Below are 23,995 nucleotides of genomic sequence, written 5' to 3'. Positions count from 1 at the left end.
ATTAGCAACTGAACAAATTGAATGCAGTGGTCAAGGAAAAGTAACCAGAATTGGTCAATCGTAAAGGTGTCATTTTCCACCAGGGCAATACTAGGCCGCACACGTCTTTGTCCACTTGGAAAAAATTGATGGATATTGGTTGGGAATTGATGTTACACCCACCATATAGCCCTGATCTCGCGCCATCGGATTACCACTTATTTCGATCCCTAGACAACTCCCTTCGTGGTAAAACTTTTAATGATGACGACGTTGTAAAATCTCACTTAACTCAGTTTTTGGCTGAAAAGGATCAGACTTTCTACGAGCGTGGAATTTTCAAGCTGTCAGAGAGATGGCAAAAGGTCATCGAACAAAATGGAAAATACATTACAGATTAAACTTCATTCCAAGTAAAAAATAAATTTTTATTTCATTGAACAAATCGGCAATTACTTAGTTGCCAACCCAATACATGTGACATTCTTAACCAGAAGGACGAATTTAGAAAGATTATGTTTTTGCCGTCTAATGTAACTTCACTCATACAGCCACTAGAATTGAATGCTTTAGACGACTATACAGAAAAGAATTGCTTAAAAAACTTCTACTTATATTTGAATTCAGTGTAGAGAGTGTGATAGAGCAATATAAAAAAAAATTAATTTAAAAGACTGTTTTTACATGATGGCATATGCGTGGATTAGCATTAAAAATAGAACGTTGAAAAGAGCATCGAGAAAACTTTCATTGCATGAAATTGAAGAAATTAGCAAACAATAAAACATTTATGTGACTTAGCGGCTAAAAAGATATGGGACCCTTAAATATTGAAAGAAACTATAAATTTTGTTAATTTCTACTTGAATAAATGAAGTTTAATGCAAAAGAAGATGATTGTTCTATTATCTGAGACTTCTACTATCTGGCCACAGAATATTCAGATTATAAGAGGGGGTGGCCACCTCTAGATTTTCCGTAGTACAACAGAAACGTGTAGGAGTTAATGGCATCATTTGTTGTGTTGCATCTACAAGACTCCGTTTATCGTATGTAATAAAATCGGTTCACATCGGATGGAGTATTTTTCTGCTGGTAAATAGCATAGTTAATAGAACTTGGGAAACAACAGTTTTGTATCTCAACGCGATTTAAGAGTTTCATGCAATTAACAAAAATGCTGAGTTTTCTACTCTTTATAATAAAGAATGTGTTGGTCAATTTCTAAGTGTAGGACAACTTATAAATAATAGATCGTTGTACATTGTTTGTTTTCTTGGATCGTTAGAACAAGATATATATATCTACCTTGACTTATCTTTTGACTTACACATGTTATGTACTTGTATTTATTTACCTTTTTGAAAATTTCTAAAATTTCTGAAATTTCTTCTCATAATAGTTTACAGTAGAGCTTCACATATCTGAACTCCATTTATTGGAATGAAATTTTAGAGAATGCCTGATGTAGTGAACTTTTGCTGAACTACTATCATCTTGAACTACTCTCGAGCGTTACTTCGATTATGTGAACAACTGGGTGAAGTGTTCAGTTATATTCATTTATCTGAACACAAACTTCGGTTATATGAACGAAAAGTTACAAGTAGTGGCAATAATCAGCAGACTCCTATTATATGAATCTACTTAGTTTTTTCTTATTGTATTAGTATATAGTTAATATACAAAGTGTCTAAAAAATGTCTCGTAATCCGGAAATGGGGGATTCCTGAGGTCATTTGAAGTAACATTTTCCTTAGCGAAAATGCAAACTGCGGCTTTACTTACGAGTTATTAACGAAAAACATTGACCAATAAGAGGCGGGCTCGGCTGGCTCGAGGCGGCGCAGCCAACGAGCGCACAAAGCCCATATAAATATAGTTAGAAACAAAGAAACATAAAATTGCATGATACATAAGTAACAGCAGTACAACAAGATACATGAAGAAATGAATACAATTATAGAAACAAACTGCAACTTAAAGAAGCAACACGAGGTTCCATCAAAAAGACCTCAATGATGCGAGGCGGAAAAAATTTCAATTTACAGAGGCTACGAATTAGTTTGTCTCTATGTTCTTCAAACAGCGGACATTGACACAGAGCATAATTAACGTCCTGCTCGGAGTACCCGCAGTGACATTTAGGGTCATCTACAAGGTTGTCTCTGAATAACGAAGCGACCAGTTGGTAATGGTTCGCTCGGAGATAATTAACCCAACAAATAAAATCATCTTTGAAGATTCTTATGATAGGGCCATGGTTTTGGACCCAGGTTAAAAAATATCCGGATAAACCTGATACAGTAAATTCTCTCCAATTGTCCTTCAGCTTCTAAACAAAAGTGGACAATTTGGGAACAACAGATATTTTGCAGTTACAGCAAATTCTCCCTAACTGACGCTCAGATTGTACACAAAAATGGACAGTTTGGGAAGAGATACGATTGACATAACCTTGCGGCTCGTTTTTATAGTCGTCGATTGTCAACAACTATAGCAAATTCTTCCTAATTGTCCTTTATCTTGGAGATAAAAATGGACAACTTAGGAAGAGGGAATACGATTTTTCGAGCCTAAAAAACGCGCCGCGAAGCTCGAATAATCGTATCCCCTCTTCCCAAATTGTCCATTTTTGTTTAGAAGCTAGGGACAATTGGAAAGAATTTACTGCACCGTTAAAATTGGCCTCGTTTAAGATATGACTCTCAGTCTTAGGTGTTGCTTTTAATCTAAAACTTTCGGAGAAGTCATAGAAAGGAATCGACTCATTGTCAGTTATATGAGTTCGTATAAATGGAGTTCTATCGTATTTTAGAATTGGAAGTCTTAATCTTGACCACGATTTCGACGGTTTTCACTATTGCGCATCGGTACAGTCGTAAATCGCAAGGCTGTTGCGTTCGGGTAGACGGAACGAACAGAAAATGTAACGGGTTGAACGAACGTCAAACGGGACCGTAAAGGAAGACTTAAACGTGAACCGGTGTCACGACAGCGGGAGAAAAATCGGTTCCGAAACATGTGAAGCTGACAGTCGAAGAAGATTAGTCATCGTTGCGAGAGTAACGATTTCCCAAGGCGATGTACGAGCATTCATACATGTCTCTCGAAAAGGGAACGGTACTGAGTCATCGACAGATGGCAATGTACCTTGATGTCGTTCGCTCGTTTATTCGTTTGCTCGTTTGCTGGTAGGTAAGCACACATCTTTTGGAGGTGTCACGTGCCGATGCGAATGCGAAACGATGATTTACTCTCCTTTACGTACTACCCTTCCGCAGTTTTCAACTACAGGGTGTCCCATGGAAAGAGTCGCATGCTCCTTTGAAATCATTATAGCTAATTATTTAAGAATTCATTTTATCAAAACCATCGAATCCAATATAAGCTGATGTACATTTATTAGAGGTGTTCTCGGACTTGGTCGGTCTTGGTCGGGCGTCCGAATCAGCATTCGACCGCTCGTTGGCTCGGCCGCTTAGCGTCAGGCGAGCTCGCCTCTCATTGGTCAGTGTTTTTCGTTAATAACACGTAAACAAAGCTGCGGTTTACATTTTCGCTAAGGAAAAAGTTACTTCAAATGAACGCAGGAATCCCTCATTTCCCGGAAGTAATATAATTTTCGGACACCCTGTATATATTTAGGTGAACTTGTCGAAGTTGTACTCACTGACTAATCTGCATGGCTTTGAAGTATGTTAATAACGGCAATATCTTAAGCAACATTTCCTTTGCAACAAAATCAGGTCTATTTTAGTATCCGAGATATTTGAAAAAATTGTTACTTGAGCTTTTCTTTTCTTTTAGCAAGTTATGAACTATAAAGAAATTCTAAAAAAATCGTGGCGCAAGAGGTTAAATTAATTCCATTCATGTACAAAATCAATATTGCATAAGAATTCATCGATTAGATGAAGATTTTAATAAGTGTATTTTTTTAATTCAACGCTGGAAGTGACAAAATTGTTGAAAATAACAGATTTGTTATCTGAAAATAAACAAAACTTATGGTTTTTACAAGCTAATATTTCTAATCTAAAATTAGAATATACACTCATACACGAAAGTATTCGTATACTAGTATTTTACATTCATCACAAGATGCAAAATAAAAATTGTCTGCTTCTACTACAAACAACAGGAGACACTTTGGAATTTCTTTTCTTCTTTAATCATTTTAATAGAACGAAAATAATATATTGAGACGTTTCTATTCTTTTAAACTTTCTAATGTTTTCGAATTGCAACTAGTCATTTTTGTTATAAATGCATAAAATCCCCTATCTATTCATCACATTCCAAAAGTTTGAATCTTTAATAACATGTGCAAAAATTTGAGACGTTTTCTTTTACTAACTGTGCTAGGTTTTCTCCTAGCTGTACGACCACTGTATTTAGCTTTTATGATAACATTTCGAATTGTTTCAGACACTACTTTTTTTGTTATAGTGATTGTCAATTTTGGTGCACTCGTTTGTGAATCACAATGAATTGTTTGTAAGATTTAACGTTTGCAATCGTTAAATCTTCTACATGCTCTATGTATATGAATTAACATTTTATCTCTTTTTGGTGTTGGAAGGTTATCCACTTTATAAGCTGGAATTACAGTAAATTCTCCCTAATTGATGCTCAGATTGTGCACAAAAGTGGACAATTTGGGAAGAGAAGATACGATTATTCGAGTCTTGCGCCTCGTTTTTATAGTTGTTGACAATCGGTAACTAAAAAATACTCTTCAGATATACGAGAATGTATTTCTTCCATTTACCTCTTTCGGCACGGAACATTTAATCATCGGAGAGCGAGACGCGCGTCGAGACTCAGGGGGCGTAGCCCTCACGATCCTCATATGGTTATTTAGCTGGTCAATTCCGAGCCCTGTACTAAGATGTCCGAAATGCATAATCATTTATCCTGAAGATGATAGCAAAATTATAAAGAATAAACGTAAACTTCAGAGTTTCGTCATTTCCAAATCACCGATTAGTTCGGTATCTTTTTTCGGACGATGTGTGTGTGATTCATCAGTAAAGTAATGATTCAAGAACTCAGCTGGTAAATCTATTGTGGATTGATGTCGAGCATAGCCGAAAAACCATAAAATTGTATCATACAGAAAACACATACAAAAAATACTTGATATTATTCGAATGTATTTGGGTCTTGACACAACATTGCGGAGATCAATGCCAATTTGATAATTCCGGTCATTAAATAGGCCAAGATGTTGATGCTATTTGAAAATCAAAATTACCTTGATTCGTTTACGTGACTGGCATCTGTCATTATGACATGACACACTGAACTATTAAAAATATCTCAATTTAAAAATTTGATTGATATATTTTTAACATTATTTAATATCGCCTATCTGTTAGCTCATTAGCCAAAGTAGCGATCAGGTGATTTTCGAACGGCGGCACTGTGAAGTTTACGCTATTCTTTTATAGCTTTATCATTCTCTGCAGAATAAATAATTATGCATTTCGGACTCCTCAGAACATATCGTGTACAAAACTTTTATTGCCATAGTCAAGGTCCAAATTGGGCAATTTTGTAAAGAATGTAGAGAAATCAATACATTATAACAAAAGCAGAAGATAAAGACAAGAATGGCGAAGTAATAAATTATCATGGGGAAAATTTCCATAAAGCAAATTATCGTTCATCTCTATGCGAACTTGAACGGCCAAATTCTTTTTTCCAGGATCTCGCTTGGCCAAACGCTTTTATCCAAGCATTGTTTTCTTTGCTGACTATACATATTTTTCAAGAAAATACTGAACTAAAATACTGATTATGTGCTGCGTATTTATTCACTATATGTCCTTTTTAAAATTGCCAAAACTTTTATATTTACGTCGTAGAGCTTTTGAGATGCAAACACTCTCGTTTTCTTAAATTCATTCGTTACTATTACATCTGGCCAAAAGTACTGGTGGGTACCAGGCAATCTATTCTTGGGGCCGACTTCCTCAGCGCATTCTATTTGGGGGGCTTCAACGTAGACGGATTTTTACAGAACGGGTTGTTTCGATACGAGGCCCGTTTTCCGGAAAGACCTCAGTCTTAACCCTCTACTGAAGAGTGGCTGCGACAAAATGGGCTATTGCGGGGGGGGGGGGTGATGAATATCTATCTAAACTTTGATCTATGTATTAAGAAGTCACGAAATATTTGGGAGAACATTTCTTACATGTTAATTAATTTGCAAAATTGTTGGTTAAATTGTCGAAAGCCTACACCACCTCGTTGAAATATGTTGTAAACGGCAATATTCTGAACAACTTTTTCCTTTTTCATTTAGAGCCGCTCGGCCTTAGTTTTCGAGATATTAAAGAAAAACTGTTGCTATCACTACATTGAATTTTGTCTATGCATGCATAACGTGGCACGGTGTGCGTGAGCTCCCGCCGCCGATTCTCCAGTTTGCTTTCAAACACGACGATGCACATTGTCGTGATCTTACGAGCATATGAAACAAAAAATCATAGCTTCTAAACTAATTAATTTTCAATCTAAGTACGTTAATAATTTTTTGATGGGAATACAAAGATGAATCGATTTGTATTTAAATAATATACGGTTATGTTAAAAAAATTATAATGGTTTTGTTTTTTTGTTGAATAAAAAAATCTTGTATCAGCATTTAATATTTTTATTCGAAACATTTTTTATTAAGAATAAAAGGTGTCAGAAGAATAAGTTGTCAGTATGTTAAGTATAGACACGATAGATAAAAATCTGTTATGTAATATAAACACATTATGTGTATACAAATAAATATAATATAATGTAATAAAAATTCCAACATAATACATAAACAAATATGTAATACATATATCAACATTATAAACAGATAACACATATTGTAACATAACACATACATAACTAACACATACACACATAAACAAACAACAAATATGTCAATGCATGTAAATTATTATATTCAATGTATGTTAATTATTAATGTATGTAAATTATTTTGTTCATATTGTTCATAAGATATTGACAAGTAGTCAGTCTGGAAGCTTTTCGTATGTGCTTTAATCTATTGTTAATATCCACACATATAGATGGTTACAAAATTTTTCTACAAACTTTTTCTGTGCAATCCTTTAAATGGAATGTGTTCTGAATTAAACGAATTGTCATTGGGTGACGAAGAAACCCATTTCTCAAGAATGTCCCGATTTTTTCTCGGACGCGCTTCTAAAAAGCATGATTGTAATTCAAAATGCAGGCTACTTTAAGAAAATTTTGTATAATAATGTCTAGATCTGTACAACGAATAGATTTCGTAAGAATTCCAAAACATATTTTACCCTTTTTCGGGAAAAGTTAGGTTAAAGATAATCAAATGTATACTATACAAATGTGTACTATAGTAGCTTCTCAACGGATGTGTAGCTTCGAGACAATAAAACTGAATATACGATAAGTAATTAAACCACTTCACGATCAAAATAACAAGTGTTTAGTACCTTTATTTGAATAATCCATTCATATTTATATTTATTGCTGTGCGTATTTTGAATAACTTGATGTTAGAAACACCGCAACATAACAGGCAACTACTTGAAGAAGCAAAGGCAAGTACAGTAAATTCTCCCCAATTGTCCCTCAGCTTGAATACAAAAATGGGCAACTTGGGAAAAGGGAATACGATTATACGAACCTTATGGCTCGTTTTTATAGTTGCCGATTATCTTCAAACTGAGGAACAATTGGGGTGAATTTACTGTATGCATTTTGTTCTTTATTTTTTTGAATTGTTTATGTATGAATAAAGATTCTAGATTACGATTATGTTATACAAAAAATACTGATTTTTGTGTGTTTTTTTTATTACTCGATCATTGTGCGACGCGACGTACCAGCAAGGGATATGCATAACGGGTGATCATGTCTGTTCTGATTATTTAGTTCTGATTATGCCTGTTCTATCTTTTTTTAAGTAGCACTTTTAGAGACCATATTACTTATCATATCGTCGTATATTATTGATTCACAGCTGTAAAGAAGTGTGGATTATCTTTCGTGAGCTGGCCTGATGGAATTTCACAAAAGTCATGATGGTATAAATGTGGTGATGCTTCGCAAAGATTATTCATTATCGAGGTCGTTCTTTTTTTTTTAGTTTTCTATGTCACCGATTATCTATTGCTTTTAATTCGATATAAATTAATATTCCTCCAAGTTATTTCCTCTGTAATGACCGATGACAGATTATAATGATCTTACAATAACCAATGCATAAATTTTCAGAGTCAAGGGTCACTTCAAAGCGATACCGTTAACATCTCTGATTGCGTTTTAATGCTAATTGCAGTATGCGAGGAATAAAAGGCAGCTAGGGGAACGCTTCTTTTGCAGTCAACAACTACAAGACGCCGTAATGAAATTAGCTTTTTTCAGGGCAACCATATTTTGACAACCGTAGAATGCTCTGGATTCAACATATGGGGCCGCATCTTCTTCAGAAATGTATACAGAATCCGATCCTGGGTAAAGTTTTCGTGCTGGGCAAAGAACTTTTCGCAAAAATACAAAAATATTGCGGAGAAACTACGCACGCCGACATTTTTTTAAACTTTGACATTAATTTATAGTTATTTAGGACCAGAAACATGCCACTATATTCGGAAAACTCTCCTCTACCTTTTGAGACCGATTAGAACTTTCTAACGTTTTTACTTTTCATACAATACCTCATATTTGTCGAAAATTTTAGGTGTTTACAAAAGCTCGATTTTTTTTTTTTAAACTAAGGGTGATGAAGTAAAATTCGGTTTACGGATTCTTGTTCGGGAAGTAAAGTTCTATAAGAATTTCATAGTGGCTATAGGAAATTGGAAAAAAAGTTTGATTTTGTCGGATAGTGTTATCGAATTGCAAACATTGATGTTGTGTAATGTTATCATTTTCAGAGCTTCGTCGTTGTATATAACAGATTCTTCAGTTGGTTTCTTTTATAATGTAATTATTAGACTGCGTATCTTTATATAGAAAACAAGACTGTTTGCGTGAACTGCAGGAATCTTTAATCATTATACTCTATGTTATCTATATGTCATAAAAGATATTATGACATATAGATAACATAGAGTATAATGATAAGTAACTGGTCTCGTATGTACTATTGCCTTCTACTTTTGATCCGCTAGATAAAGAAATCTTTTTCTTTATCTAGCGGATCAAAAGTAGAAGGCAATAGTACATACGAGACCAGTTACTACTTTTACGCATTCCTAAATTCATTGAATTAGAGGAACTTTCAACCTAGTAATATTATATGCTCAATGTATACTTATTTACAACTATAATTATAATTATCGAGTAATTCCTTTTTGTTAAACACTCAGATGAATTTGCGAGGTTGAATTTATTTCTAATAAGCTCAAGATAGAAAGTTTATTCCTCAGAAGTGTTCTTAAATTCATGATGCTTCGCTCCTGGCAGCTGAGCAAGTTCTCGTCTTGATATTACCAGATTCCATCCTAACCATACAATTTTCTTTATTACTTTACCAATTATGGTATCACGCAATTGAATCGACTCCCGCTGTGTTAAAAATGTGACTTCCTTAAAACCTATTATGCTATTACGTAATTCGAATTCTTAATATTTCAACGAAACGGGAAAATATCGGAAGCCAAAGTCGAACTAGATGTAATATACAGGATGAGTTTTAACACGACGACCATAAATAACAAATTTCGTTTAAGAAATTGAAAGTGACCTTCATATCTTTATAAAAAAGCAAAATAACATAAAACTGATTACAATACTATAAGCCTTCCTAGAAAACGAGCAACTTATATATGAAATATCTTTCCGTACGACAAATATTTTATGTGTGAGTTATATTATGTATTACGTATATTACATATTATACATACAGGGTGAGGCACAAATTAGTCTCAATAATTTTTCAGCCCCTTCTGATAGTTTGACAAAAAAATGTTTCCTATTAAAGTTAATTAGTATTTAACCAACAAGAAATTGTAACTACTTGTATTTAAAAACAAATTGATTTTCAATAAAAGAAAACAACGTGACCGTTACATTTTTAAGTGAAACGATCTGCTACATGATGACCTTTAGATGACATTGAAAGGAAAAATTGCCATGAATCGATTGTCACAATATTTGAAATAATTCGGCGTAAAGGCCTCGCATGCAAACATAGACAAATGAACCTAAACATTACTAAGTCATATTCAATTCCAGACCTTAACACATAAAACAAAAGAAAAATTTATATAAAACAAAATTGAAAACATGCATGTTAAAAATGTGCATATAATTAGTAATTAAATTAAATTCCACCTTCTGCAACGAAAAGTTCTGCTGCTTGTAATAAATGGGCATTTGTAATGTTTACGTTCATTTGTTTATGTTTACATGCGAGGCCTTGGTATCATGTATCGCCAAATTATCTCAAATATTATGGCAATCGATTCATGGTAATTTTTTCTTCAATATCATCGTCTCGACGTTGCTTATAATGCTGTGAAGTTAAAATTATCTAGTTTCATTTAAGAATATAACGGTGACCTTGTTTTTTAAATTGAAAATCATCATTTGTCGGTTAAATGCTAATTAAATTTGATATGAAACATTTTTGTCATACCATCGGAAGGGGCTGAAAAATCATGGGGACTAATTTGTGACTCACCCTGTATACCGATACTAATGCCATTTTAGCGCATCTACCCATAAGGGTACAAAAGAAATTGAAGCTTCTAATTGGAATGATAATGTTGATACCAGTACAACGTTATGATATGTCTTTTCTCCACCTTAACTAGAAGGATTCATGACAACGAATTAGTCGCTAAAATGTACAAATTAGTCGTTTTTCCACGAAAACGTTGAAGTTGTGACATAAATTGTCAAAGCATAATAACAGCACGGAGACTAAACAAATTCCGACTTGCCTTCGAGAGATTAGAGAAATCTCAGTCTGACCGTTTATTTATGGGCTTTCATGACTGATACCCTTTATTTCTTTATGTTCGAGACATTATACATTAAAATAGACGTTTATTTCGTAGATCTAGCATATAGCACAGTTCCTTTTGGGAGAACTGATCCGCTAGTGTCGCGTTCTAAAGCAATATTGCTAACAACTTACAGTCGACTTATATCTAGTCGTTATGATTAGTATGATTACCGGTGTCGACGAGCATCTTGCGGAGTCGGGGGACGCCGAGGACGACCTGGCGCTGCTGTAAGACATGCCATCGCTCCCTAAACTACCGTGAAAACTGCCGTGGAGGGAATTCGATAATGGTCCTGGAGACGCCGGCGATGCCGTCAGAGGGGACTTCGATCTTACCGAATCCGTCCTCGACCTGCAAGTAAACGCATTACATGGTGGATGCATAAAGACAACGGGGCTTTCAATGTCGAGACAGTGAAAGACAGTGGAACACAGTGAAACACAGTGACCGCGGTGCAGGCTCGAACATACTAATTCTATGGGGAATTCCGTCGGGACAACGGGTCTAGTTATTTGGTTGCGATGCAAGCAATTTCGAACTTCGGTTTTTGAAAGCGATGCATTCAAGCTATTACTCTATTTATCGTGGCGTACAGGCTAGGTGAAAGATCCTTTAGAAATTAGACAAGAAATCGGAGTTCTATGGAGGCATCACTTTGAATGATGGTGCACTATTCTACAAAAATATCCAATAGAGCGGACCTTGTCCACAGGGCTGCAACAATTTTTTGTTGAGATCTTTTTGCGCATATCCTTCTAAATTGTGACAGTTAAAATTAGTGAGGAAATTATGCGTGCAGCAAGCAATTGCAGAACGGGAATCCGTGCCGAATTTGTGTGTTAAAGTTTCAAGATTTTAATGATATCATTTCATTTTCCAACATAATTGCAATTTTCTTATTTTAGAAATATCATTAAACGACGAGCTTTATGCCTTACTTCTAAAAATGTATACAAAATCTTTCAATTTGATTTGATATTAAATACAGTATACGACGCAGAATTTGGCAAGGGGGAATGCAACTAATCTGGACGCATCGATTTTGATAAAAATAATTGTGAGAGGTAGTTCTCGGAAAACTACTTGACTACTACTTTTTTTATCGACCATCATCCACGTTAAGAAGGTAAAAACAGCACTTAATGTTAAGGATACAAAGTATATTTAAGGGATGTTTTCCTCCAACATGGATGATGCCTGGTAAAGCAGACGTGTGAAATAGTTTTCCGAGAGTTGTCTCTCACAAGAATTTCATCAACTAACAGCTTTAACATTAAATATCTCAAAAATTATAAGCCGTCTGCATTCAACACCAAGTATATACAAGCAACACCAAATATACAGGGTGTTAAAAAGAAAACACACTGTGCAGAGTAAAAAAGCCTTAGTAAACATAGGACAACCGTTTCTGACGCTGACTTTGTTAGTGTTCTATATACCATAAAAATATAACATCCTGTATATTTTTAGGAGTAACGCATGAAACTTATCATTATTCATAAAAACGTTTAACGGTACAACTTCTAAAATGACGACATACGAAATCATTAAAATGTTGAAACATTCACGCAAATGCGGCAAGGGTCTGACTGCTTTTAAATTTTGCGCACATCATTTTCTCACAAAGTTTCACAATTTACGGGGGTGGGACTAAAACAAATAGAAAGTCGAAAAATAAGGACGAGCCTAGTATACAGGCACTTACATGTTTGCGAATATCACTAACTGTGAGAAATATTGATACTTATTTCGACCAGCGCCACGACTGAATCAACAAATCGACGATTATATTAAAGTAGATCAGAATTGACCAAAGCCTGGTTTAGAGGTAAACTGCAACTGCTTAAGTATGCCAAGAAACTGTCAGTTATCCGTGCAATGCGCACTATGCAAGAACAGCGCCGGTTTATCGCGGTAGATAAGGAATGATTCAGGTTAGGATTATTAAGGTGAGTCACGGTATAAGGTATATTGTAGCTTTTGATGTTAGAAGCTTTAGCGTTGTAGCAGAATATTCTGAAAAACTATATGTTACTATGCTTGCCGAATTCATCTTAGCATCCCCTAAATGGTGGGTACAAACAAATTTGTAGGTCAAGCTACAAAAGACTGAAGGTGTCCTTGACAACTCTGGGGAGAAAAGGAGTTAACAAAAAGTTTGGTACAATCAGCCTAAAGCTCTTCTTAAACCGTATTATTTCAGCTTAGAAAGTTTCCAATCGAACCACTAGCAACAAAATAATTTAAGCTGATCACGTTTTGTGGTCCACCCCGTATATTATTCGATGTATTTGATATTGATATATTTGATGATACGTTCTCATTTCATGTTATGTACAGGATGTCTCGTTTGAAATAACGCACTAAATTATCTCTTAAACTATAGTTCGTTTCAAAAAAAATGTTCCAAATGGACCTTAACCTGTTTCGATGAGGAACATCCTATAATGGTGGCAAAATTTTCTCGATGGACGTTCTTTCATGTAAGCAGTGCATTTCAGGGTAAACTCTTTGACCCATAACACTTTGGTGTTTGAAGATCGTTCAAGGTCATTTAATGTTGTTTAAATCTTCGTTAAACGTTCCAAAAGTTCCATCTTCCTCCGTTATTAAAGGTAAACTTTAAACAGCATTAAATAACCTTAAACGACCTTCAAAGACCAAAGCATTTAGATTAATAAATCGACCTTGAAATGCACATTCCGGTTATATATACAAAAAATATACAGTTCCATTAGAACAAAAACCAAGATCACCTCGAAATTTCAGAAGCACGTCCACCGAGAAAAAATTTGCGACCGTTATTGGTTGTTCCCCTCGAAACAGGGTAATTTCATTTGGAACATTTTTTGAAACGAATTATAGTTTAGGAGATAATTGAGTGCGTTACTTTAAATCACAACACGAAATTGAGTCGACTTCTTCCAACACCTAAGTACTCTTCAAATACGTGATATTAATAAGAAATATTATCTTTTTATAACCGCACAAACACTAATAGCGGAATTAAATTTCTACATAGAATTGTGTAATCAGATAAATCGGAATTAAGGTGGGTCACTACTCGGACTACGGATTTTAAGAATCACTGTAATCATGGTAAAGTATAGAGGAAGAGAGAAAAGTTACTAGATATTCTGCTTTTATTATTTTCTTATAAAAGACGATGTAAAATTTAAAAATTCGCATAGTTTTACGGTCTAATTGAATGTAAAGCTTCGACACAACGGAAACACCGAAGATCTACAAAGTTGAAGGCAAAGATCATTGCTTTGGTGTCTTGGTTTCAACGGTAACGTAAAAATGCACTAACTTTCAAATCATTCTTTCGGAACGAGTGAAAACAGTTTTGGACAATAATAAAATCACTTTGACACTTTGATAGATTCTTATGGAAAGTGGTTTTAAACAAGAAGCATTTAAAAAGAATTCTTGAAGATTTTATTTGGTGTTAGGAACTAGTTTTGTATCTTCAACATTCTATGCCAACAGAATAAATAGTTCTTTTGCAAATGATGGTTCGGGTTATTTGGTGATATTTTATATATAATAAATATGAACCATCATATATATATTATTTATATAATATTATATATTATTTATATATATACACATGGATTTAAAGAAAAGATTATGAAAGTATTTTAAGGGTCATTTGTTGAAAAACACAGCCCTTTGAAATTTACGATTTTTGCACATTTTTGCGGAAATAGATGATACTTAGGCATTTTTATCTCGGAAAATATTGGTCATATCGAGATGCACTTTTTTTGTTGTACTTGAGAAGGATCCGCCTTTCTAAATAAATTGTGATCTGATTGAAAAATTGTTTTTACAACGTTGAAAATTACAAACAAATTCTTATTTTTTAAATACGGGTTCGGAGTCACGTTTCTAAAAAAAAATATGTATGTATCCCGTAGGATGGTACGACGCATATTGAAGTCACACTTAATTTGAAGTCGCACTTAAATGGACTGAGCGCTCCGTTATGACGGTCGCCGAACTAAACGACTGTCAACCCATATTACTGCAATGAAGTCTAAAAACATAATTGGCAAGGCTCACAGCCACCAAAATAGAGTCATTTATATCGGCAAAATGAATTTTACTAATCTACTATTGGTCAATGTGTCAAATGTGATCGATTTGGCGTGGAATGACCCTTCAAGTATTATAAAGCATCAAATTCGTAATTATAGGGTATCCCAAAATTGTGGTACTTTCGAGAAGTGTGGAGCTCCTGACGTTATTCGAATTAACTTTTTCCTTAGCGAAAATGCAGTCCGTGGCTTTGTTTACGAGTTATTGAGGAAAAACAGTGGCCAATGAGAGGCGAGCTCGGCTGGCGTGAGGCGCCATGCGAGCTCATTGGCTCGGCCGCCTCGCGCCAACTGATCTCGCCTCTCATTGCTCACTGTTTTTCGTTAATAATTCGTAAACAAAGCCGCGGATTGCATTTTCGCTATGGGAAATGTTACTTCGAATGATCTCAAGAATCTCTCATTTTCTGGAGTTGCCTGAATTGCATGTGCAACACTTATAGATAGGACACTTGTAGATAGGCTATCTTTTCGCTGTCGATAAGGATCGAATAATAGGAAATTCTAAAGTGAGGAACGTGAATCATAGTAACAAACACGATTAATCATAACCCGTATCTTTTATACGGCTGTATAAGATAACAGCTAGTCTTTTAAACAAATGCGACTATTCATTATTGTCATTGTATCTTTTGTTGGTTTAATATCGAATGCCACAAATATTATATTATTGTACATACAACAACATAAGTAACATCATGGGTGATGGTGACAAGGTCATTCATTTCTGAATACTGCGTATGGAGCGCTTATCGTAATTTACTGGATATGATTATCGAGCATTTCAGTTTAGTGTTTTTCATTTATCCACCATCCAATCCTCGTGTCAATTCGATACATTTCTCACTGGTTTTAAATGAATAGTATATTTTATTTTTAATTGATCAATTAATTGAACTCAATTTAATCTTGGGTTTTCGTTTTCAAAGGAAGGATTTATAAATTTAACTAGTAACCTTTTCATAACATTGATTATCTGTTAGTGTGCGAATTTAACACCAAACAATAAACTAATTTGGGAAAATAAGGGATGGATGAATCTTAAGAGATTATAAATAACTTATAGCCGAATGAAATGTTGAATATGGTCTGTCTTTAAAAAAAGCAAAGAAGTTTCATAAGTAAATGAATTTTTCTTTTTGTTAAATATCCTTGTAAAATAAAATCTGATTAAGAAATGTTGCGAACAAAAGTTTATTCTTTTTTCGTGTAGAATAAAAAGCTGTAGATAAAGATATAGGTTTCATTTAAGGAAAGAAAGTTATCTTCTAAATAACCTTCCAAGTGATCAACAACAAAAAATAAATAAAACAATTGTATCTTTTCATTAAAATCGAGTAACTTTTATATTTAACATTTTTCCCAAAATTGTGTTGTTTTCGAGATATTTCGATCTAAAATGAACACTCTCTATATGTTTTTTATATTAAATAATACTACAGTATACAAAATAACAATGTCTCTATCACTATTGAAAGATGGTATTACAAAATGGTAGATACATAAAAATAAATATTAAATTTAAAATGTATAAATACTCATCTGCAAGTAAAAATGTATAAAACTATTGCTATACATATATGTGCCATCACTAATTATATGTATAATTAGTAGAAATAATTGTTCAACTGTTCACAAAAATAATAATACATATTTAATAAATATTATTTCCACCATTTAAATGTTCGTGCCGTATACGCTTACTGCTTCCAAATAATATTCAGAACTCGTAGTAGAAATGAAATATACAGGATATTCGCTTCTTGCTAACATGTCTATTTTCGGTGAACTATCGGTAACGCTGAGCGCGACACGAAATGGTAAGACGGTTTTAGAGCCCTAAAAAGCTGATACAGAAAAGCCCATAAGATGCAATGTCTGTACGGATCCTAAGTCTGTGGTAAATTTATGATCACAGTGGAGCTGATATCGGTCGGTTCGATACTCGGCGACCGTTGCACAAGGGTCGATTTCACCCGAAAAGGCGGACACGACTATCTTAAAAGTAGCTCAACTTTCGAACTTCCATAACTTTGTTAATACTCATCCAAATCTACTGAACCAGAAACCATTTTAAAGTTTATACTTCCAACTTTTTGAACCTTTAAACTATCTTTGTCGCAATAGGTATCTAAAACATAAAACCAGGATATAAAAAAGTATTTTAATTTGAAAGAATTTCTCGGTATTAATTAAACACTTCAAGCTGTAAATATTTTGTTTACATACAAATTGGACATTTACGAAAGTAAATATTGCATAAATAAAATACAAATTTATTTAATACTAAAAAAATCTACATAAAAAATTTAAATAAATATATATATTATTTATTTATATATAATAAACAATAATATATAACAATATATATTTATCTACATTTTTTATGTAGATTTTTTCTCGATCTTTGTATGTAGATTTTTTTCAATCTTTGTAAAATTAATAACACTTCAATCATTTTGTTTAATTTCATAAAAAAATACTTACGAAACATAAATTTATTTTAAATATGTTTATATGGAGATAATTAATATAAAGTTTATTTATAAACTCAATACAGTATATGTATATTAATGATATGAATACTTAACATTTGCATTTTTTTTATATATATTAACATATCAAAATATTACGTTAATCATAAGAATAATAGTTATACACACGATATAGTTTATATTTATATCAAAAATTTATATAAAATTATGTTTCGGTACAGTAATGATATTTCCCGTAAAAATAAATTTAAACAAAGATATTCGTCACAGATTAACATAAAATTTATATTAACAATTTTCATGCGAATAAACTATAAAATTTGCTTGTATGCCAAGTTTCATAACATTTTTAATTTTCGGATTGGCAAAACTTGCTTGTAAACATGAAGTACACTCTAAATAAAACTGAAACTAAAATAGAACCAAAAACTAAATTATAAACATAATAAACATATAATATATTTAATTCAAACACAGCTTTTAGTCGTGAGAACGCACAGCCTTGTGTGTAAAATGGTGCGACATTTCAACTTTAATTAGCTGCAAAACTGCCATCCGGGCGAATCCGGAAACAATTTTTCCGCCATTATAATTACGAATCCTTCCCGAACACAATGGCACCAATGAAAGTGCTTGGACGCGAACTTGAAAATATAATAAAATCTTTGATGAAGTTTAAAAATCACACAGAAGTTTTAGTTTCTAAGTTTCACTTAGAAGTTTGATAACACCAGCATGACGTACATAGACTTGTCTTAAAAGCTCCCGTAAGTAATAATCTGTAAAACTGCCTGCAAACACTGAAAAATCGGTAACAAATGAAAGGTGCTTTCTGGAGAAGTTCGGAACGAAATAAGATTCAGAAAATCTTTAAACTTTCAATACATGATACTCAGAGTAGTCTAAAGAAAAGTTTTACTATCTTGAAAAACAAAAACTTTTTTAATTACGCAAAATTTTTGAAATTCGAATTTGGCCGTCTTTTCGGATCAAATTGATCACTATTCGTTGCCGTAAATTCCCTCAAATGTTACATGACTCCATTCGTGACGTCACGAATGAGTAGTTCACCAGACTAGGGATAGAGGGCAGCGTAGTTGACCGACGCGACGTGACCAATCACAAACGTGAAAGCATCCCTGGCAACTCTGCTGCCCTCTAACTGTACTCTACTGAATTGCTCATCCGTGATCAGGTAGCCTGCCTTATCGCGACGTGCGGAGCACCCTCCACCACTTTCTACCGCGCGGTGCCTCGCGTTGTAATCCAACGCGACAATTGACATTAATTATATCAAAAACTATAAGCCGTTTGCCCCCCCCCCCCCAAACCGAGTATTATTAGATTTAACTTTATAAGCTCTATCACTGTACCAAATCTCACCAAATGTGAGCGTCAATCCTGGGGACCTCTCCTTGTAAGTAGGAAAGGATCCACTTGATTTGACTTGACGCATGCGTGAGTAACAGGCACAGGATGTGGTGGGGAGTAGAGATTATGTGGCCCGCGAGCCATCAATTTCCCGGGCTAGCCCTACGAGATCATTTCAAAATGATACTAAAAATTAGTTAAAGCACGTAAAGTCATTTAAATTCATGAAATATGAAGACGAAAAAAGTATTTCCAACTTCTCACTTCGATTTGCAACAAAAATGGATTGTTAACAAAATGAAATGTATATATTATATATAATTATATATATATATATATAATATTATTATACAGGGTGTCCCAGGTTTTAATGTTCAAACTTTGTTAGTGTATTCTATGGCACAAAGTAAGAAAAAAATGTTATGTAAACATAGGTCATATAGAGAGCTTTATTATGAAGTTATAACAAAAATTCAGAATAGAAATAGTAATCAACTTGCTGTTACTGCGAGCATTGGCTTGAATAGATCAGCACATGCCGTGTGTTTATGTAAGCTGTGTTTATTAATACATTTCGAAATGTATTAATAACCGTTGTTGACAATACATGATTGACATCGATCGAAGATTTTTTTATTTTTTATTTTTTTTTTTTGTTGATTACTATTCCTATTCTGAACTTTTGTTATAACTTCTTAATAGAGCTCTACATGACCTATGTTTACATAACATTTTTTTCTTACTTTGTGCCATATAATATACTGACAAAGTTTGAACATTAAAACCTGGGACACCCTGTATATATATAAAACAATTTGTCATAAAAACGTATAAACGTAACGTTGGTCGAACGAGAAAACAAATTACTTGATGTTTTTCCGATCATGGTGCAACGTCGATACCAGCCCATTTTTTGTAGTGGAACTACTCGAAACCTTCAGAAAAGGTCATCGTTAGGTCAACACAAATCCGACCGACACGGCGGGACGTCAAACAATTTGTCCGATGTAGGGCCCAAGGTATACGCGAAAATAAGTTACGCAAGGAGTGGGGTAGGTGGCACATACGCCACACGGGACTCTCGCGCATGCGCGTCACCTAAACCACTACTTGCGTAACTTACTTTCGAGAATACGCTGACCCGGCAACTATGGCCACGTTCACTGACGACTTCGGCCGAATTTACATGCACACATGCTTCGTTAGCCATTGTGCGTGTATATCCGATCTCCGACCAACAGAAAAACAGCTCTACTGTGACCTTAGCCTTAGCCTAATGTAGAGCCATTCAACAGGCCTCGTGGCAGAAGAAAGGGGTAAGATAGGGGTAAACGTCTTAGCGGAGTGGGACCGTACGGTTAGTACCTACGTCACTAGGACTTATTACGATCGTCCGATGCTCATTCTATTGGACTGGCAAAAAAGCAATTTCGGTTTGCAAGAATAGATAGCGTTGTTTGCATTATCATTCTTTTGTTAAGGTTGTAATTTTTTTGTCTTCAGCTTTGGTAGATGACACGTTTAGGTTACTATAGAGACAAATTCCGTGTAGTTTTGTTTACAACTGATAGTTTACTGTCAATTTTAACATGGAGTGCAAAAATAAACATTTTCGACACGTTTTACTTTTTTATTTTCATAAAGGCAAGAAAGCGGCCGAGACTCACAAAGAGATATGCGTAGTTTATGGCGTCGATTGCTTAACGGAACGAACGTGTCAGAAATGGTCCAAAAAATTTCGTTCTGATGATTTTTCACTTGAAGATAACCAACGTTCTAGTCGACCTTCTGAAGTTGATGATGGCAATATCAAAGCCACAATTGAATCGAATCATCGTATAATTGTATGAAAGATTGCAAAAAGATTAAATGTATCACACACAACAATTGAATATCACATAAGATGCCTTGAACTTATTAAGAAGCTCGATATCTGGATTCCGCATGAATTGAAAGAAATTCATTTAACACAACGAATCAGTATTTGCGATACGTATTTTAAACGTAATGCAATGGACCCTTTTTTGGAACGAATTATCATTGGTGATGAAAAATTGATCGTTTACAATAACATTAATCAAAACAGGTCATGATCCAAGCGCGATGAACCAGCACAAACCATATCGAAAGCTGAGTTGCATCAGAAAACGATCATGCTGTCAATTTGGTGGGACTATAAAGGCGTTGTGTATTTTGAGCTGCCTCCAAGCAACTAAACGATTAACTCAGATATTTACTGCCAACAACTTATGAAATTGGAGGAAGCAATCAAAGTGAAAAGGCCAGAATTGGCAAATCGCAAAGGAATCGTGTTTCACCACGATAATGCGGGGCCTCATACATCTTTAGCAACACGTAAAAAATTATTGGAGCTTGGTTGGGAAGTGATGTCGCATCCTCCATATAGCCCCGATCTTGCACCAACGGATTATCATTTATTTCTAAGTTTACAAAATTTTTCTAAATGGTAAAATTTTCAATAATATATAAATAGTCTCAAATCGCACTTGATTGAGTTGTTTACTGATAAGGACCAGAAGTTTTATGAGCGCGGAATCATGACATTACCAGAAAGATGACAAAAGCTCATCGAACGGAATGGAAAATATTTGGCTGATTAAAGTTCATTTCTTGTATAAAAAAAATTGAGTTCTATTTCACATTGAAATACCGAAATTACTTTCTTGTCAACCCAATATTTCACTCAATCTCGACGTAACCTTCAGGCGACCTCTGTCGCCGTTTTCAGCCAATAACGCATCGTGGGGAGTCCCACGAGAAGCTAAGGAAGTGGTACCGTCGCCCTCGGGAGTGGGGCCTCGAGCCTGCCAATCGGTGCTTGCTCTGGACTGAAAACCATTGCTCGTACGGGCAAGCTGTTGAATATCTCTAGCCTAATGTGTAGATGTAATTGCTGACGCTGCTCCAGCTTGTCTTCGCCTTTCGTTAGTTACATATCGAGGTGTAGCGGTTAACAAAACAGAATGGCCTTATTCTAAGTGTTCAGTATATAATTATATAATCATTATTTAAAATTCGTTCATATTATAGATAAATCATCCATATTAATGTAATGTTAATACAAATAAGTTATTCTTAATATTGTCCTGACAAGAAATAAAAACAACACGGGAAATATAAATAACTTTAGAAAATGAAATATATTACACGTAAAATGCATCAAATTTGACCGCGCTCCTACTGATATTGCCTGTAGTCTGTAGACATTTAGAATTCTTCACAATCTATATATTCTCGCGAGAAATACGCTTTCCCTTCGAAAAAAGAAATCGCTGTCGAGAGCCAACCAGAATCGCCAAACGTAGATCAATTAAGAAAAAAAAAAGTTTGTCGGCTATTTTTATTTAAAGAACAGCTCCATTACTTTCTCTGATTAACAAGGGTCTCCGCTCGAACGTTTCCAGACAGTCCAGTAAAACATTTGTCTGGCGGCGAACGCGTTAAATTAACATCCGTTTCTCTTCAGCCTCGTTTCTCGCTCATCAGGATACTGAATCAAACCGAATTAAATAAGTAAGCGGCACTAAAGCAGGCGCGCCGGGTCGCGTCGCGTCGCGGCGCAGCGCTGGTAGTTTGCTCGAAACACAGACGAGATTCGCTCGAGAGTCCTGCGTCTGGAATGTGGATCTTTTGTGCGTTAACTGTTAAGTGAATGGCCGGTGAACGAAGAGGGTCTGTAGAAAGCGGTCTCTGGAAGCGGAGACAACCGATCCTGCGTTTCTCGGGGGATCATTTGCGATTGCGATTGCGATTGCGATTGCGATTGCGATGCATATACGGAACAGGTTCACAACGTTCGAATTGGTCATCTCCAACGTTAACGCTCGCGTACGGCATTCATTACGTTCGTAAAGTTCGTGGTTATTCTTAACCATTTACGATTTTACGCCAAGTCGAAGCAAAACCGAGTGGAACTTTCGAAAACCAATCACACCCGATTCGGCTGAAATTTCGCAAATAGTTTCATTTTACATAAAAACAATGTTTACCAGAAAAATTTTTCGTGACTCGAGGTTGAAGGCTTAAAATTTTGTAAAGGATGTTTTTACTATTTTAGTGCTACTCCCTGTAATTCTGAAAAGTTCTGCGTTTCAATTTCGTAGAAATTCCGAAAACAGGTACTTTTTAGATGAAGACAATATTCGATGACCTAACCCAGGATTAACCCAGATCTAATCCAGTTACGAAAGAATGAAAAAAGCACTTATAAGAGCTTATTTAATTAGTTTTATGGCTAACTTTATAATATCAGGTGAGATACATCTGTTATGGACGAAACATAAAAATAATGAGCCCATGTTTGACATTACAAATGGTAAACTATTTTTCACAAAATTTTCTATTTTAAAGTCACCAAAGTCAACAAAAATTCAGCTCGCAAACATTGTTTTGATCTAAAAAGTATCTGTTTTTTCAGATTTTCAGCAAAATCAAAGCACAGAATTTTTCAAGCAAGAATTACAGGAAGTAACGTTAAAATGGTAAAAACATTTTTTTCAAAATTTTGAGCCATAAATTTCGAGTCACAGACTTCAGACAAATATTGTTTTTATCTAAGATGAAGCTATTTGCAAAATATCAGTAAAATCGGGTGTGACCGGTTTTTAGAAGTACAGTCAAAACCAATCAGAACAAGCGCAGACGAATGGTTCTCATCAATATGCAGGATGATCCATTTAAATCGATCCAGTCAAATATCTTCGAAACCATCGATGATACTAAAAAATGTTTGGAACGAAATTTGAATGGTTTCAGAGGGCACGTAATCTGATATTAATAAGATTTTTCTAAGCAAACGCGTCGTCACATATGAAGATCAACTTTATTTGTTTAAATGGAATTAAATATTTTTTTATTATACTAATTGATTCAACTGGTTATTCTCTACATAAAAATACTAAGGCATTTATTGCGAGAGAAATCATTGATTTAGAAGATATTTGAAGAATTTGATATTTCAGACAAATATCACAATAAAAATTGTTAAAATTCCGAATAAACATACTGTTGG

At 34.5% G+C, this 23,995-nt stretch overlaps 1 protein-coding gene across 6 annotated transcripts in view; it reads right to left on the bottom strand.

Annotated features, from left to right (window-relative positions):
* Positions 1 to 23,995, bottom strand: part of LOC117218897 (uncharacterized) — a 195,601-nt gene that overhangs the window by 30,074 nt on the left and 141,532 nt on the right. For all 6 annotated transcript variants that reach the window (XM_033467663.2, XM_033468080.2, XM_033467918.2 and 3 more), the window contains one exon: positions 11,165 to 11,345. In XM_033467663.2, coding sequence (XP_033323554.1) covers positions 11,165 to 11,345 — 181 coding nt within the window. The remainder of the gene's footprint in view (positions 1 to 11,164; positions 11,346 to 23,995) is intronic.

The sequence above is a fragment of the Megalopta genalis genome, chromosome 1 (assembly GCF_051020955.1).
Source record: "Megalopta genalis isolate 19385.01 chromosome 1, iyMegGena1_principal, whole genome shotgun sequence".
Taxonomy (NCBI): Eukaryota; Metazoa; Arthropoda; class Insecta; order Hymenoptera; family Halictidae; genus Megalopta; species Megalopta genalis.
Note: the sequence above shows the minus strand (reverse complement) of the source record. Positions and strands in the feature narration are given on the sequence as shown.